At 50.4% G+C, this 19,048-nt stretch overlaps 1 protein-coding gene across 1 annotated transcript; it reads left to right on the forward strand.

Moving 5' to 3' along the window:
* Positions 1 to 2,477: 2,477 nt before the first annotated feature.
* On the forward strand, positions 2,478 to 18,073 carry LOC116954063 (cytochrome b5-like). The gene is made up of 5 exons (XM_032974476.2): positions 2,478 to 2,702; positions 7,764 to 7,892; positions 9,087 to 9,113; positions 10,973 to 11,016; positions 12,053 to 18,073. The coding sequence occupies exons 1-5, from the start codon at positions 2,583 to 2,585 to the stop codon at positions 12,126 to 12,128; spliced, it is 396 nt and encodes a 131-aa protein (XP_032830367.2). The 5' UTR covers positions 2,478 to 2,582; the 3' UTR covers positions 12,129 to 18,073.
* Positions 18,074 to 19,048: the final 975 nt, after the last annotated feature.

Consider the following 19,048-nt stretch of genomic DNA (forward strand, 5'->3'; position numbering starts at 1 on the left):
GGATTTGCACGAACAATGTTGGCCCAACTTTCCGTGTCGGAGTTTGCCGTGGTGTGTCACGATCGGCTATCGAAGCCCCGCGATATCGCGATTATCAACTATCGGTTTCTATACTCTTTGGTTCTTTCGGTAAAGTCACGTAGGTATAAAATAAAACAAAATAAATCACGACGTTTCGGGCGCAACACAAGCGTCCGTCATCGGGTGGTTTCTCTTTAAAGGCTGCAATTATGATTTTTTTTTATCGCTTTGCGTTTTGTGCTTTTCTGTACTCGGAATAAAGATTCATCGAGGCGCTCTGCAACGGGAAGATCACTCAACGCACGAATGACACAAGTCTTCTCGCTGTTGCAACTTTTAACACAATCCGTATCGCACATGCGCTGCTGCTGTAATACGGAAACGATTACGTCACACCGTATTACGTCACACGAGAACGATTACGTCACACGAGAACGGTTACATCACACGAGAACGGTTACATCACGCGTATTACGTCACACGAGAACGATCACGTCACACGAGAACGATTACGTCACGATTGTCACCATTGCATTGGGATTTACCCCAGTAAAACCGTTTACAAAGCGCCGCTTCAATTAAATAAGCACCCTACAGTGGCTATTTACTAACAATACGTTTTTGCGTTCGGCGTTCCAGAAATGTTTTTCCTCAGGAAAATCCGAAATTTACAAGAAACAAAATACGATCAAAACAAAATGTATTAGTACAGTGTGAACGATACGATTATCGTGGATCTGGTATCACATGATATCGCGAGCTGTGGGACTGAGCTTGATTGCACATCCTACAAAACCAACCACGTGGTCTCCCCTCGCACGCATCCCCCTTCATCCCCCTAAAACCACGTGGCCCTCACTTCACCCAACCAACCACGTGATCTCTCCCCCGCACCCTTACCCCCCTAAAACCACGTGGCCCTCCACCCAACCAACCACGTGGTCTCTCCCCCGCACCCTTCTCACCTCCCTAAAACCACATGGCCCCCAATCCACCAAACCCAACCACGTGGTCTGTCCCCGGCACCTTACCTCCCTAAAACCACGTGGCACTTCACCAAATCCAACCACGTGGTCTCTCCCCGGCACCCTTACCCCCCTAAAACCACGTGGCCCTTCACCAAACCCAACCACGTGGTCTCTCCCTGGCACCCTTACCCCCCTAAAACCACGTGGCCCTCACTTCATCAAACCCAACCACGTGGTCTCTCCCCCTTACCCTTACCCCCTAAAACCACGTGGCCCTCACTTCAAACCCAACCACGTGGTCTCTCCCCCGCACCCTTACCCCCTAAAACCACGTGGCCCTTCACCAATCCCAACCACGTGGTCTCTTACCCTTACCCCCCTAAAACCACGTGGCCCTCACTTCAAACCCAACCGCGTGGTCTCTCACCCGCGCCCTTACCCCCTAAAACCACGTGGCCCTTCACCAATCCCAACCACGTGGTCTCTCCCCCGCACCCTTACCCCCCTAAAACCATGTGGCCCTCATTTCACCAAACCCAACCACGTTGTATCTCCCCCGCACACTTTTCACCCCCCTAAAGCCACGTGGCCTTCAGGGGCCGTCCATAAATGACGTCACGCACCTAGGGGGGGGTCAGGCATGTGACGATGTGTGACGAGGGGGGGGGGTTTGAGAAATGTGACGTCACATCAAAATGCACAACTTTAAATAAATATAGACCACACGTTTTACTTAAATAAATGTTTTCTCCTACAACATCAGAGTGCAGCGCCACATTAAATACGCACTACAATGACAATAGTTTAAAGCGATTTGAAGCATGTTTTTATATTTTTTTGGAGGGGGAGTTTGACTTTTTGTGACGTCGTGTGACGAAGGTGGGGGGTGGGGGTCAAAAAGCGTCCAAAATCGCGTGACGTCATTTATGGACGGCCCCTCACTTCACTAAACCCAACCACGTGGTCGCTCCCCCGCACCCTTCTGGGCTGTCACGGAACAGCCCTTTAACGGGCCGCGGGTTGCCGACCGCTGCCCACGATAAACTGGACTTCGATGGTCCTGGGTCGGCAACCACAAAAACAAGAAGTGCCATTTTTGTTCGAATTTCAAGTGCCGCAGGTTGCCGATCCCTGCCTTAAAACCACGTGACCCTCATCTTCCAAACCCAACCGCCAGTCGCCACGAAGTGGCGCTGACGTCACAAAGGCGCATGTGCCAGGCTATGTGCACGTAAAGGCCACGTGAGGTGTCGAACGCCCGCTGGCAAGGAGGTCACGGGACAGACCCAGCAGGTGTCACGGGTTGACCGACTGAGATGACTGGTAAATGCACCACCTGTGCCCCCTACTGTACCAAACCCCACCAATATAACCAACGCCCGCCATTCGCTACTAAGTGACGGTGACGTCACCACGGTGCCCGTGCCAGGCCAGGTGCACTTTGAGGCCACGTGGTCTCTCACCCCCTCTCCACACACACACACACCCGGAAACCACGTGACTCAGCTTGCCACACCCCCTTTCCTTAACCCCGCCCTACTCCGGGGTCACGTGGTCGAAGCAACCGGCCGTGAGGAGAGGAGGAATCGGAAGATGGCGGTGGCGGGCGAGAGTTTGATGCGGATGGAGGAGGTAAAGCAACGGGCCGCGGCGGGCCGCCTGTGCCTCGTCATCCACGGCAAGGTGTACGACGTCAGCGACTTCGCCGCCGAGGTGAGGAGCCGAGCGGCGATGCGATGCGAGGTTTTGGTCGTGTGGCCGGGCTGTGGTTGCTGGCCACCCAGCTACCAGCACCAGCACCACCTACACCCTAATTTTATCTCTCTGTGTGTGCCGTGCCGGCCTTCATAGGGCGCCTACTCGCTAATAGCACTTGCCCTCAGAACTCTGTTGAAGGCTACACGGGGGATCTTTGTCTTTGCTAGGTGCTACTCGCTAACAGCACTTGGCCCCACAAGTCTGTTGAAGGCTACACGGGGGATCTTTGTCTTTGCTAGGTGCTACTCACAGCACTTGCCCTCAGAACTCTGTTGAAGGCTACACGGGGGATCTTTGTCTTTGCTAGGTGCTACTCACAGCACTTGGCCCCACAAGGCTGTTGAAGGCTACACGGGGGATCTTTGTCTTTGCTAGGTGCTACTCGCTAACAGCACTTGGCCCCACAAGTCTGTTGGAGACTACACGGGGGATCTTTGTCTTTGCTAGGTGCTACTCACAGCACTTGCCCTCAGAATTCTGTTGAAGGCTACACGGGGGATCTTTGTCTTTGCTAGGTGCTACTCACAGCACTTGCCCTCAAGTCTTTGAAGACTACACGGGGGATCTTTGTCTTTGCTAGGTGCTACTCACAGCACTTGCCCTCAGAACTCTGTTGAAGGCTACACGGGGGATCTTTGTATTTGCTAGGTGCTACTCGCTAAAAGCACTTGGCCCCACAAGCCTGTTGAAGGCTACACGGGGGATCTTTGTCTTTGCTAGGTGCTACTCAGCACTTGCCCTCATAATTCTGTTGAAGGCTACACGGGGGATCTTTGTCTTTGCTAGGTGCTACTCACAGCACTTGCCCTCAGAACTCTGTTGAAGGCTACACGGGGGATCTTTGTATTTGCTAGGTGCTACTCACAGCACTTGCCCTCAGAACTCTGTTGAAGGCTACACGGGGGATCTTTGTCTTTGCTAGGTGCTACTCGCTAAAAGCACTTGGCCCCACAAGCCTGTTGAAGGCTACACGGGGGATCTTTGTCTTTGCTAGGTGCTACTCAGCACTTGCCCTCAGAATTCTGTTGAAGGCTACACGGGGGATCTTTGTCTTTGCTAGGTGCTACTCACAGCACTTGCCCTCAGAACTCTGTTGAAGGCTACACGGGGGATCTTTGTCTTTGCTAGGTGCTACTCGCTAACAGCACTTGGCCCCAAGAGATCTGTCACAGGCAACAAGGGGGCTTCGTGGTGTCTCGGATATCCGGGCCGACTTCCTTGACCTCCTCGGGGTGATTCGATTCCTCGATTTCGTGGGGACGACATTCCTTGAGAGAGAGACACAGAGAGAGAGAGAGAGACAGACAAAGAGACACAGGGAGAGAGACAGACAAAGAGACACAGAGAGACACAGAGAGAGACAGAGAGAGAGACAGACAGAGAGTAGAGACAGACAGAGAGGAGAGACAGAGACAGACAGAGACAGAGAGAGAGACAGACAGAGAGAGGCACACAGAAAGAGACATAGAGAGACATAGAGAGAGACAGATAAAGACAGAGGCAGACAGAGAGAGAAGACAGACGGAGAGAGAGACAGACGGAGAGAGAGACAGACGGAGAGAGAGACAGACGGAGAGAGAGACAGACAGAGACAGAGAGACAGATATAGAGAGACAGAGACAGACAGAGAGAGAGACAGACGGAGAGAGAGACAGACAGAGACAGAGAGACAGACAGAGACAGAGAGACAGACAGATACAGAGAGACAGACAGAGAGAGAGACAGACAGAGAGAGACAGAGAGAGAGAGACGGAGAGAGACAGACAGAGAGAGGCACACAGAGAGAGAAACATAGAGAGACATAGAGAGAGAGAGACAGATAAAGACAGAGGCAGACAGAGAGAGAAGACAGACAGAGAGAGAAGACAGACAGAGAGAGAAGACAGACAGAGAGAGACAGACGGAGAGAGAGACAGACAGAGAGACATCGATTCATTAATTCCACTCGATTAGTGAGAACGAGAGAGGCGCCAGGCGTGTTGGGGGACCAGTCCGCGAGCGGTGGGGTAAAATGTGACCACTCCCGCCTCTTCTCGTGCAGACGCCTTGTAACCGATGGCGTCTATGTACTGTGGACGGGTGGACTGCAGGATGGTGGTAACGGGGTAGATAAACAAATTATAATTTTACTACACGCTTTCATTTAACTCACTCTGTCGTTGTTGCATCAAATCTTGTAACTCAATTGTAACCCACTTCCCAATGTGGTATCGACTGCAAACTTGGTATACTTTTGTCATACTTATGACAATACTATATTATATCATAAAAAATATATATATTTCAACATTCTTTTGTATATGTTATGTTACGGCTTGGCTCTAATTGTCCCACACTCAACTTGTCGTTGGCTGTAATTGGCCACGGTTCCCTTACGTTATGGCAAGCTTCGGGGCCACTTCCTGGAGTCGTGGATTTCTTCCATTACTAGTACATTTAATAAAAGCGTGTTTTTAAATAAAGTTTAACATATATATTACTTATTTTGCCTATATTGAAACGGCTGTACGCCGTATGGACCTGAAAATGTAATCTCCCTGTACAAGAATACGGGGTAAACTGTGTATGGGTTGACAGGTATGATACTATACACGACACTGCTATACACTACTCAATACACTACTATACAGTACATTATACACTACACTACTATACATTACTCTATACACTACACTACTACATACCTGTCAACCCCTTATTAGTGCCTACCTTACTGTAGACCAATTCAGACCTTATATTGGTCACCCCGTGCCCCTTATAAGTCTCAACGTTCATCGTACAAAGTCCCATCGCAAGGGAGAGAAACACACACGAACAAATAGGCATTATTTAGTTTTGCCCGGCTGTACGCCGTATGGACCTGAAAACTCAATCTCCCTGTCCAAGAATACGGGGGTAAATCTTACGGGTTTACACCTATGCATCCGGCTCCTCCGCCTTCTCAGAGTGCTTAATTGGAGCATTACGAGAAGATTTAAAAAAAACGTTTTTTGTATCTTCTCGTAATCCTCCCACTGCCATGTACCTCGTGAATGCATGGGTATGTGACCAATAAAGCTGACTTGACTTGATCACTCACCGCCTTGGTGTTGCCGTCCCGACCTCAATGGCTACCCGCTTAACAGCACACCATACTTAGCCAAGCGTGCTCATCGAGAGGTGTGCACTTATCCCCCAACAACTTGTTAACGGCTACACGGGCGATCATTGTCTTTATTGCCTCCTGCCCGATCATTGTCGAACCTTTCAAGACAGCCGTCCCAACACCACACCACCCGTTGGCCTGCATTTGCGTGACCCTGCGCCTGAATTACGGAAGCGAAACGGGGGATTCCCATGAGGTGACCGTCGGGTGGTTTTTTGAGGTCGGAGACACCGAACTTGAGGGCTACGCGTCCCGGTCGGGTCCCGTCCAGCGGTGAGAGCGGGCGGCGAGTTGGTGGTACCGTGGTCCGGCCTCCAGTGACGCACTGCGCACAACAAAAAAACCCAGAAATTCCACACTTGGATCATTGAAATATCATTTGGGACCCTCTTTGCCTTCCATCAAAATGATGAACAGAATTAATGAGATGTGAAGCTTTGGTGACTGCAGGAATTCCATAGCCTGTGGTTCTATCGGTAAAGTCGCCGCGGTTGGTAGAAAAGTAATAGGTGACGACGTTTTCGATCGCAACAGCAAGCGATCGTCATCAGGTGTGACGACCACAGCAAGAAAAAAGCACTACTGAAGTAGGCCTACTTAAGCAGTTTTTTTTGTTGTTGCGATCGAAACGTCGTGATCTATTATTTTTCTACCTACGTTGACTTTACCGATAGAGCCAAAGAGAATGGATTCCTGCAGCCACGAAAGCTTCAAATCAAGATATAATTAATAGGCTTTACCCTTTGTGGCCGTTGCCTGTTGGTGTCCTTTGGTCTAACACTGGTGAGACATGGCTATAAAGGAGGCCGTCTCTGGTGTAGACCAATCATTTCCAAAGACAATGCGTAGATTTCTCAAAGGATGTTTGTTTGCACGTCTTAGCAAAAGAATGATGTGTGCTTCATGCCGACTTGATGCCTTGCAATAGCTTTGTCTCTTTGCTGTTTGAACATCGTTTGCCTGTATTGCAAACTAATTCACCTAAACCTCGTAGCCAGAGTGTGTCAATAATTGCGGGGAACGGTTGTGTAGCGATCTAGATTTGAGGTTTTCGTGACTGCAGGGAATCCATACGCTGGTTCTTTCGGTGAAGTCACCACGTAGTAGGTATAAAATAAATTAAAGCACGACGTTTCAATTGCTTGTGTTGCAATCGAAACGTCGTGATTTATTTCGTTTTCTACTCTACGTGACTTTACCCGAAAGAACCAAAGAGCATGGATTGTGTAGCGGTTAGCGCGCTGCGCCTCGAACCCGGCCAACAACCATCGCTCATAGGTCCACTCGGCCTCAAATGAGCACCTGGTGCGGTGTGTGAACATCGTCACTGGGGGAGACAAAGGCGGGCGGGCGTGGTGTTGCTAGTCACCGCCACCCCCTTGTGCGCCATGCCGGCCTTCATAGGTGCTGCTCGCTATAACAGTGTCCAACGAGAGCAGTTGTCAGGAAAAGGTTGGATCGAGGCTTGACCCCCTTGCCTTTTAACGCTCCATTTTATTGAAGGACTGCTACTGTGTGTTGTCTCGGTGTGGTCTGGGACTCTGTTTTGTTGTTGTTGCTGCTGCTGCTGCCTTGCTCAAGATTGATAATTCGGACTTATACAATCAATGCATTAATGTATTAATTGTTATACTTAGTGACTTTTGCTTACCTTTGTCTCTATTTTGCACTCCTATCGTTATTGTTTTTGTATTGTTTGCAGTCATAACTCGCCGACTCCGTGTCCCATACTGGACGCGTGCGAAAAAAAAAGAGTTTTCACATCCCTGTCGGATTCCCCCGTCCTCCAGCACTGAATCTTAAGCTTCTGATTTGGATGGTGTTTTGATCGTGTTGTTTGTTTGACCGTACTTCGCCGCGTTGGTCCCCAGCACCCCGGCGGCGAGTCCGTGCTGCTGGAGAAGTCCGGCAAGGACGCGACGGAGGCGTTCGAGGACGCGGGTCACTCGGGGGACGCGCGCGAGATGATGCAGCAGTACTACATCGGCGAGCTTGACACGGTATGAGCACAACAACAACGGCGGCCGCCAATCCCCACCGAGTGGCGGTGACATCACCACGGCACCTGTGCCAGGCCAGGATCACTTTGAGGCACACCTGTTCACAGACTCGCACTTACGGGCTCCTCACACGGAGATTAATTCACGCAGAATCGCACACACACGTGGACTCACTCACCGACTCAATCACAGACTCATTCACAGACTCGCACACAGTGTGAGACTTGCGCAGAATCGCACACAGTATCGTGGACTCACTGCCAGACTCGCACAGACTCCACCCACACAGACTCACACAGACTCGGATGCACTCAGACTCTCGCACGCACAGTGAGACTCGCTCACACAGATACTCGCACAGAGACTCCACGCAGACGCAAAAACAAAGATCCCCTATCTTATAGCCTTAACAGACTTTTGAGCAAGTGCTGTTAGCGCGTAGCACCTACGAAGGCCGGCACTCCACACGAAGAGGCGGGTGACCAACACCACGCCTGGCCGACTTTTCCTCACACCGCGCCAGGTAATCATTTGAGGCCAAGTCGACCTAGGGGAGCCCCAGAACCGGTTCAGATATATCCATCGACGATCTTGGCTGTGGGAATTGAACTCAGCGAAAAGTGTTCCCTTATGAAAGATCTGCATTGTAGAAAAAGCGCATTGTGAGATCACGCGGTAAGTGCGTGTGTACGTTACCATCGTGGTTACAGTGCATATTATTATCAGAGTTGTCTTTTTTGTTTGCATTTTGACTGCTTGTGTTGTGGTTATTGCAAACATGATGCCTTGAATAAAGGTGTCAGTTTTTTTGTGCCAGTTAAAAGGGTAAAACCTATTCTTATATCTTGTTTCTGGCAAAGGTCTCATAATGTTAATGCTCACCCGGAGCCCTCAATACTCTGATAGTGCGCTGTTTTTGAGTTGTACGCCTTTTGGCGTCTTCTGGTCCAACACCAATGGAGACTAGGCTCTAAGAAAAGCTGTCTCGGGTGCGGACCAATCAAATTCAAGGACAGTGCATATTATTATCAGAGTTGTCTTTTTTGTTTGCATTTTGACTGCTTATGTTGTGGTTATTGCAAACATGATGCCTTGAATAAAGGTGTCAGTTTTTTTTGTGCCAGTTAAAAGGGTAAAACCTATTCTTATATCGTGGTTACTATCGTGGTTAACATTGTCGGTTATCTTTTGCAGGAAGGGTCAATGTTGGAAAGGCCGCAGGTAAGAAAGGCATCAACGCACAGAGTTCTAAATCCCTCTGATCCACACCGACAACACCAAATACGTTAACCCTGCTATGCCACACACTCGATGCAATACAGGTCCGACTTAAAAAATATATATACTACTGGACCTCTGTAAAATAAATCTAGTAGTTAGCAGTAGGACTTGTTGACGTGTTTTTGCGGTCGGTCGCCTTCTCGATCGAGCGAGGAGCGTCTCGATAATTGATCCGGCGGCGCGCGTGTGGCGATCGAGACGTGCGAGCACTTAGCACCACGCTGGCACTGCCAAGCTCGGCTCAGAAACCCCGGTGCCGGTGAACCGTCACATCTACCGCCGTGTGCGCTCCGTCCCGAGTCCGCTGCTTCTCGTCACCGGGGGATGACCCGGTTTTCCCTAAAAACGAAAACTACAAGCAATTATTTTTTTTATTTGACCAGGTAAAGCCCCAACTGAGCTGTGTGACTTCGCGACACATAATTAGGCCTCGGCAAGGTAAGGTAAAAGGTAAAAACAACGAGCCTACCTTTACCCTACCTTTTACCTTGCCACAATACAATCACTCTACCCTACCTTTTACCCTTCAGCAGGTAAGGTAAAAGGTTAAAAGCAACGAGCCTACCTTTACCCTACCTTTTACCCTTACCCCATACAAATTACCCGATTACAGGGTAATTACTGGGGTACTGCACATGAAAAAGGTCTATAACAAGTAAATGCTAGGTAGAGTGCTTTATACTGGTAGGAACGAAGTTGTAAACTGAGTGTACCAGCCTGCAATAGATTAATGTGTCCGTCCGTCCGTCCCCTTTCAATACTTTAACGAAGTGAAATCTCGTGCTGTTGGGTGTAAGAGGTTAATTTGTCCGAAGAACCCTCAACGATTTTGAGGGCAAAAAGGTGGGAAGACGCTCTCAATTTGCACAATTTTACGTAACAATGTCGTAAAATTGCGCAAAATTCCAATGTTCCTACCAGCCCACCCTGCAGGGACCTGTTTCATATAGAATACTCTTCGATTATTCCAATTTTGTACGCTTTCTTTTAACTCACTGTTGTTGTCGTTGTTGTATCCTCAAATCTTGTAACTCAATTTTAACCCACTTCCCAATGTGGTTTCGACTGCAAACTTGGTATAGTTATGTCATATTGATGACAATACTATATTCTATCATAAAAAAATACAAATATTTTTAAACATTTTTTTTATGTTATGCTTCAGCTTGGGTCTAATTGTCCATTGTCAACTGACGTTGGCTGTAATTGCCCACGGTCCCTTACGTTGTGGCAAGTTTCGGGGCCACTTCCTGGAGTCGTGGAGCTCTGCCATTACTCGTAGATTTCATTAAAGCGTGTTTTAAAAAAAAAATTCTTAAAAATATTACTTATTAAATGGAGGCCATGGACTGCGCCACGGAGCTTTTAGCAGTAAACAAGGCACCGTATTTACCGGGTAATACTTCGCGCTACCTTTACCCTACCCTTTACCTTACCCCTTGGCATGTCGACACCTTTACATTTTTACCCGGTAAAAAAGGTAAATTACCTTACCTTGCCGAGGCCTACACATAATGATAGCTCGACAAAGTGGCTCAGCGTCACGTGGAATATTTACAGCGGCCAAACACTCGGAACGCGTGACGCCGATGCTAAATGTGGAGGGAAAAAAACGGCGGCCCCGGAGATAAATCCTCGCGACCACGGGGTAGAAAGAGAGAGAGAGACATGCAAACTCCAAATATACAACAGGCATCGTCCAGGTCAGAATCGCATCCACCACGACTTCCGTATACCAGGGGAGGTAGTTAACCTCTCTGCTGCCACCCCCCCCCCCCCCCCGATTTCTGTTTTTCTAGGCGAAGAAAATACCGGGGTGCTCCTCGCCAACGTCTGCCAGATGGTGCGTGCTCCGCAAGTTTCACGTTTTTGCTTTCTTCTACCTTCTAAAATAAAAAAAATATTTTTTTTTTACTTTCGTCATTTCCCCCACCGACCCCCCCCCCCCCCCCCACAAATTTTACTCCTGAATTCTATCCTAACTCGTGACGTTTCGGCGTCGCGCCATGAGGCGGGAAGCATCCGTCGCAGAACCTTTCACGTCGCCTCTCGTCCGCATGGCCAGGGGAGCGGCGCTCTCTCTCACAGCTGGAATTGAGCGAAATGAAGTGCAGAATGCAATTTAATGGAATGTCATTTTTAGAAGTTGTTGCTCAGTCATTGGTGATGACTGGTTGAGAATCAAGGGCAGTGGCTGCAACCCGGATCCGAACCAAGGGTCCATGTTGTTTGTCATCGTTTCAGCTGTGAAAAGTTTTGTGATGTAACTGTGGTGGCCGGGGGTTGTTAGGAGATCATAATTACGTCCTACAATCGATTATTGTATTGGCAGTGTGGCCTTAGGAGGAGTGGGGGTGCCGCGGTGGTGAGATGTTATCTCCCTCGGCTGGTGTGCAGGAGGTCGTGGATTCGGTCCCAATCCAGATGCCCGCTGTATAATTGGAGTTTGCGTGTCTCTCTCTTACCGTGGTCGCGCGGGTTTTTCTCCGGGTCCTCCGGTTTTCCCTCCACATCTACAGTCGACATGCGTTCAGATCATTTGGCTGTTATAGATTTCCACGTGATGATAAGCCACTTTGTTGAGCTATCATTTGAGGCCAGGTCACTTCTGAAAAAGAACTACATAGCTCAGTGGGCCTTACCTGGTAAAAAATTAAATCGCGGTAGTAGCTGAATCCTAGTCGCAACTCAATTTCCCGATGATTACGATGATGATGATGACGACGACGAGGACCACGATGATGACTGATAAGGACGACGAAGACGATGATGACGACGACTATGACGACGATGACGACCGTGATGATGATGACGATGATGAAGCGTGGCTAACGTTCGTCTCCCCGTCGCGGTGTTGCGCCGGCTCCGTGTGGTTCCAGCTGCTGCTGGCTGTGGCTGGCGCCGGCGGTGGCGGTCGGGTTGGTGGTCGCTTGGCGCTACTACCGCAGGGCCTAGCGGGAGCCACGCGGGAGCCACGCGGGAGCCACGCGGGAGCCACGCGGGAGCCACGCGGGAGCCACGCGGGAACTTTCCAGCTAGCCCGGCCAGCCTGCACGAGGCCTCGGGAGCTCGGCATTCCGTACGCTAAACCTGCACGAGCAGCCTAGCCCAGCCACTCGACACAAGGACTCAGAACTCCGCCCGCAACTAGCTACCAACAAAGCCCAGCTATCCTCAACCAAGACTTGTCATCATCATCGTTTATGATGCCGATGTCGTGCCTCACACAAGTATAGAAACAAGTGCCGGAGCGGCAACCGATGCAATCGAGAAGCACAATTGAACAAAAAAAAAACTTGAGTACCAACTCACGCACTACCAGCTCAGCCCTGCCACCCTGTACCAGGACCTGACACTGAGCTGGCACTACCAGCTCAGCCCTGGCACCCTGTACCAGGACCTGACACTGAGCTGGCACTATCAGCTCAGCCCTGGCACCCTGTACCAGGACCTGACACTGAGCTGGCACTATCAGCTCAGCCCTGGCACCCTGTACCAGGACCTGCCACTGAGCTGGCACTACCAGCTCAGCCCTGGCACCCTGTACCAGGACCTGCCACCGAGCTGGCACTACCAGCTCAGCCCTGGCACCCTGTACCAGGACCTGACACTGAGCTGGCACTACCAGCTCAGCCCTGGCACCCTGTACCAGGACCTGCCACTGAGCTGGCACTACCAGCTCAGCCCTGCGACTCCGCCCGCACCCATCAGCACGCAGACCTGACACTCGGCCAGTCTCCACCGGCTAACCTTCTCAGCTGAGGCTCGTAACCCAATCTGCACTACCAGCTCTAGCCCAGGGGTCGGCAAACCTGCGGTTCTGGAAACAGCATGCAGCCCTTTAAAGGAACCGCTTCGTGTGCGTTATTTATTGAGGACCACACCACCGTCTCGTATTGACCACGTGCATTTGCGCGGCCCTTGAGAGATTGATTTTATTCTTAGCGAAATAAAAAAAGAAAAATGTTATTTTCCCATTGCCGACCCCCGCACTAGCCCGGGGACTCGTCACCAAACCCAGCGTGCTACCTGCTTAGCCCTGCCACGCTGCGCAAGGACTACAGCTACTCGGGTTGCCCCTTCAGCCTGTGCTGCCAGCCGGCGCAATACCGTCGGCCACAGTGCAGAACAGGCTGCGGACTATCCGGCATCAATTGCGTGCCTGAGTACCCAGCTGTTTCCAACCCCCATCTTCTCCCCCCAGAGGAGAGGCCGACGAGAAACATGTGCCCACCTCGCCCACCTCTCCCAGCGTTAGCCCTAGGGGCTCGCTCTCTCCCCCCCTGCTTTGTCACGGTGGCTAGGAGATATTAACACCCTCGCCTGGTTATCAGGAGGTCGTGGGGTTCGATCCAGACCCTGACGCCTGCTGTGTTATTTCGAGGTTGCAAGTTTCTCTCTCCCCGTGGTCGCTCGGATTTTTTTTTTCTCCGGTCTTCCAGATTTTTGCCCCCTCCACAGTTAGAATCAACGTCACGCGTTCGGAGTATTTGGCTGCTATGAATTTCCACATGATGATGATGAGCCACTTGGTTGAGCTGTAAATTGTGGCCAGTTAAATTCTGAAAGAGAGCTATACAGCTCGGTAGGCCTTACCTCGTAGAATAAAAAATAGTTATTAGTTTAGCTTTTTCCACCGCTAGCCCGCCCACTGGCTAGCCCAAACATTGGTTTCTGCGTCGGGTTTATTGAGCCCAGGTACGGGCAGTTTGGCTCAGGGGTTCGAGACACTGAGCTGGCATTCTCTGGGTTTGACTCCCGGTTTCAGCCGCCCTTGTATTAAATACCAGAATGGCGTGCGTGCGCGCGCGTGTGTGTGTGAGAGATTGGCCCTTGATAGGTGCTCGCTAACAGCACTTGCCCCAAACAGTCTGTTTAGGCTATACGGGGGGATCTTTTGTCTTTGAATTGCCCGCGGAAGCGGATATCACAGAACATCTTGTGAGATCCCTTCATAGTGACCTTTTTAAAAAATGAATTGAAACGCTTTGGGGGTGGGGGGGATGCGGTACTTTCTTGCCTGCCCCTGCCGCGTGACAACCAAAATGATATTGTGAATTCTCAGGGGTGGAATTCGGCTAAACTAAGTGTAGAATCAAATTGAATGTAATCGGGGTTATGTTTTTTTTACACATGAAGTAATTGGCGACCAGGCTGAGGGCCATCAACTCGCGATACTTGAGAAGCCCAGTTCTCATTGTAGGGCAGGATTCGAACCCAGGCTTCTCAGCGGTGCCGGCTCCAGCACCTCAACCTGGTTGTCTTTAAAAAAAAAAATCGTCGATCGAATTTGTGAATTTCTTTTACAATAATGTAACAAACGTGACCGGTGTTCGTATATATTTATATATATATGTGGACGCAAACAAACTTAACGTTTTTTTAAAGTTGAAACTTAACAAAACGTATCCCGATAACAAAAGAATCGTTTTTTATTTATCCTGCCTGGCAATAAAACAGGAGGTCTCAAGGTGTTCAAACACCAAACAGACACACCTATTGCAAGGCATCAAGTCTGCATTAACCACACGCATTTGTGGTAAATTATGCAAAACAAACATGCACTGATAATATATGACATTGTCTTTGAAACTGATTGGCCTACACCAGAGACGGCCTCCTTTAAGGCCTTGTCTCCCCACCGGTGTTAGATCAGAGAACAACGCCAAAAGACGAAACAGCGCAAAGGCAATGTAAATTTCAAAGCATCAATAGCTCGGTTTTGAGCAGATGAAACATGTTCCGGTTGGCCAGGCAGATGATCGTAAAGGGACGTGGCCAATCACGCGCGGTTATATTAACCCTTTCCTGTTCCGATGACGTACGTGCACGTCATCAAAACAAAACCGGAATGATAAAATAAAATAACTTTGTCGGTACCGAGGCTTGGCTTGTGGCACAGTTTGGCGCCGGCTATCGTATAGCTGCGGTCGTTTCGCTACAGTTCTCTGCGGTGAGTAACAATGTCTTTAAGAACAACGGCGCCGCTACGCCCCTCTGAATAAAATGAACGCAGAGCCGCTTGCGCGTTCCGAGATTCAGACGGGGACGGGACCCGAGATTCAGACGAGGACGGGACCCGCAAAGGAGGTTGACAGTGCCGCTGACCGTGTCTTTGGCGGCAAGCCAACGCACTGGGAGAGGCGTAGGAAGCCCCCCCCCCGATGAAGACTGTCGAGGCAGTGAGAGGCGCAGACCAGCGGCGGCCGAAGCTTTTTCGCTTTCAGGGTGACTCGACTTGTGTTTGTGCTCAATCTGGCAAAAACCCCCCACGCCCCGCCGCGGCCGGTCTGGTTACGTCCTTGAAAATAGCTGCAGTCGGCAAAATCCGCGAGCTGCAAAATCTGCGATCTGCAAACTTTAAGGCATTGTGGGGAAAACTCGGGGGGGGGGTGGGGGTTGGTTCACGGTTCGTAATACGACACCCGCCCTTTTACTGTATTGTCACCCGACATCAACCCAAACATTTCTCGTGTCAAATACAACTTGTACGGTAAATGTGTAGGATGAAAACAAGTTCATGTCGCGTGCAATTCCGTACCACACGGTCGGGTGGTAAAGACGCGGCTCGTTTCAGTGACACCATCGCGTCTGCCGAACCGCGCTGGAGAAAACGAAGCGGGCGCGTCTCGCATTGCGGAACAGGAAAACCCAGGAGGAGGAGCAGGGGGGGGGGGTGTGCAATTCTGCGGCTCTTTAAAGGACTGCCTCGTCACGTTATTCACGCGGCGTTGCAGCTCTTTAAAAAAACACGGAGGTTTTTTTTTCCTTTGTCGTACCGAATTCTACATACGCACATACGCACACACAATGCCTCTTGTCGTTATTTTCGTTGCCGCCCCCCCCCGGGATGAAGAGAATGCGGCCCAGAGTTCCATGAAACGCGCTGGGGAGGGCTTTTTTTTCGTGTGAAATCGCGACCGCGTTCCACGTCTCGCTCGACGCACGCCATCGGTTTATTTTTTTTTGTTCCCTCCCTTTCGTTCGTGACCTCTCGCCAACGCGCCGCTCGGAACGACGTCCGACGTTTTACGCCGCGCGTTGCCGGGGGCCTTGCTGGCAGGAAACGGAAGAACTTCTGCTTCGTCTGGCAGGAAACTCGAGTATCCGGATAAAGCTCTGTACCCCCCCCCCCCCTCCTCCATGCAGGAGGTCGTGGGTTCGATCCCGACCCTGACGCCTGCTGTATATTTGGAGTTTGCGTGTCTCATCATCATCACGGTGGCCAGGAGATGTTAACCACCTCGCCTAGTACACAGGAGGTCGTGGGTTCGATCTCGACCCTGACGCCTGCTGTATTTTTGGATTTTGCGTGTCTCTCTCATCGTCATCACGGTGGCTAGGAGATGTTAACCACCTTGCCTGGTATACAGGAGGTCGTGGGTTCGATCCCGACCCTGACGCCTGCTGTATATTTGGAGTTTGCAGTGTCTCTCTCTCTCATCGTGGTTGTCGCGTGGATTTTTCTCCGGGTCCTCCGGTGTTTCGCCCCACATTTAGAATCAACGTCACGGGTGTGTAGAGAAACGTGGCTATCACTCATTAACCCCAATCATTAAATCCAGTAATCATCATTTGCTATCATCAATTTCGCTTTCACCGCAATTCACACATCGTCACAGATTCTCCCCCATTGCTTCCTCTCATTTAATTTTATCCACCTCTTCTACCCACCACCACCACCACGACGACATTCGTACGTTGTACCGTCGTTAATTCGGTTCAGGCGCCATATAAATTCCGTAAAGACAACCTCTGTGCGGTGATCCACCAAACCCTCGCTGCCCTCCACGGCGATGGCTTGCAGGCCACGTGTGCGGTTTGCCTCGTTGTCGCCAATCGCCAGCCCGTCGGTTGTTGCGTGAAGAACGTCACGCGTTCAGAGTCTTTGGCTGCTGTAAATTATTTCCACGCGACGATGAGCCGCTTTGTTGCCCAGCTTTCATTTGTGTGGCCAGGTCGCTTCTGTAAAAGAGCTGCATGGCTCGGTGGGCCGTACCTGGTAGAGTAAAAAAAAATAGATCCACGAGCGATTAGTTACCTCCGGGTCACCCCGTAACCCCCCCCAGGTATGCACGAGTATTGAGTTATGTCCGAGTACTCGCGTTACCTTGCACACAGACCTCCGATTAGCACGCATGGCTACGGTACGGGTGCGCGAAAGAAGACGTTCAATATACAACACGAGACGGCGTCTTAATTCACCACCCCCCCCCCCGAAGAAGCTTCCGGCACGTGGAGCGAAACGTCGGACGTCGTGCCGTCATTATCAGTGCCTGTGCCAGACTAGGTGCGCGGCGTTCAGAGCTGAAGTAGTGTAGAGGGGGGAAAGATTGTCCCACTCTTTCTTTGACTGCCGTAGGAAGAAGCTGTGAAAGAGTTTCGTTGTTTAAAAATGTTCTACAATACAGGTGTTTTTTTTAATGTGCGAGTTAGATAGCGTAAATATATAAATGTGTCGTTAAACCCGCCACCACCCGACACAGCCAAATCGGTAAGATTTGTCACGTTAACAGAACGTGGCCAATTCGTTACTAGTACAGCAACACCGGTGTATTGGAGAGAAAATCCACAACATTTACAATCTTGAGTACGACGTTTCGCCAGTAATTGCAACGGGCATCGACCGGGCGGACAGCAGCCAGATTTTGTGGGGAAATCCTCCTGTTTCGCGATCTAACCCCAAAACACCTATATTATGGATGACATTGGTTGCGAAAGCCGACTAGGTGTGAAACTGTCAATGATCCGTCCGTGGAACTCGCCGAAAACTGATGACCTTAAGTAATAATGTGATTATATTTAAGACTGCTGTCGTGGATAGCGATGGCATTTTTAAACTTACCAGGGGGATAAATGTATTTTTAAAGTAAATAAATGAATGCCTCGCGTGATGCTCAGTTGAGATCTGTTCGGTGGTTTGTTTTGAGCCAGCACATTAAAGAATATCAGGTGGCGAGAATGGAAATAGAGTCCTGTTGACCTGTTGACCACGTGTCCACGGTCGTCGTAACAGGGTCAAACCTTAACCCCCCCCCCCCCCGCCAACACCCCCAACAAACCCTCCCCCGCTCACCTCCGATTTAACACGGTTGGCCTCCGTACGGTGCGAAAGAAGTTCAAAATACATAGGTAAAGGCGCAGCCATGCAATTGCCTGTTCAACTCTTCCGCTAGCCTCCCACCTTATAGAGGGGCAGAGAGGGAGAGGGCCCCAGCTCTAGGTTGTATTTGGCCTACTCTTCCAATGCTGGCCCGGACGTCTTGGGGAAGAGTTTTCAATGTAGGTGCAAAAGTGCATCGCTACAGTGGCAAGATGTTACCACCTCGCCTGGTGTACAGGAGGTCGTGAGTTGAATCCCGACCCTGACGCCTGCTGCTGTATAATTGGAGATTGTGGTGTCTCTCATCATCATCACGGTGACTAGGAGATGTTAACTACCTCGCCTGGCATACAGGAGGCCGTGGGTGCGATCCCAACCCTGACGCCTGCTGCTGTATATTTGGAGTTTGCGTGTCTCTCTCTCATCATCATCACGGTGGCTAGGAGATGTTAACCACCTCGCCTGGTATACAGGAGGTTGTGGGTTGGATCCCGACCCTGACTCCTGTATATTTGGAGTTTGCGGTGTCTCTCTCATCATCATCACGGTGGCTAGATGTTAACTCCCTCGCCCGGTGTACAGGAGGTTGTGGGTTCGATCCCGACCCTTGACGCCTGCTGCTGCTGTATATTTGGGTTTTTCTCCGGGTCCTCCGGCGTTTCCCTCCACATTCAGAATCAACGTCACGCGTGTTAGATTATTTGGGCCGCTGTACATATCCACGCGATAACGATAAGGCCACTCTGGTGGGGCTATCATTTGTGAAGGTCAG

Source organism: Petromyzon marinus, chromosome 54 (assembly GCF_048934315.1).
Source record: "Petromyzon marinus isolate PM22_M1 ecotype Great Lakes invasive population chromosome 54, UKy_Petmar_22M1.pri1.0, whole genome shotgun sequence".
NCBI lineage: Eukaryota > Metazoa > Chordata > Hyperoartia > Petromyzontiformes > Petromyzontidae > Petromyzon > Petromyzon marinus.

What these genes read in the sequence shown, in the direction of transcription:
- LOC116954063 (XM_032974476.2), top strand. Translation starts at nt 2,583, where the DNA reads ATGGCGGTGGCGGGCGAGAGTTTGATGCGGATGGAGGAGGTAAAGCAA. An exon ending in ACATCGGCGAGCTTGACACG is followed by an intron (nt 7,893 to 9,086) that starts GTATGAGCACAA and finishes TATCTTTTGCAG; the next exon opens with GAAGGGTCAATGTTGGAAAG. An exon ending in CAATGTTGGAAAGGCCGCAG is followed by an intron (nt 9,114 to 10,972) that starts GTAAGAAAGGCA and finishes CTGTTTTTCTAG; the next exon opens with GCGAAGAAAATACCGGGGTG.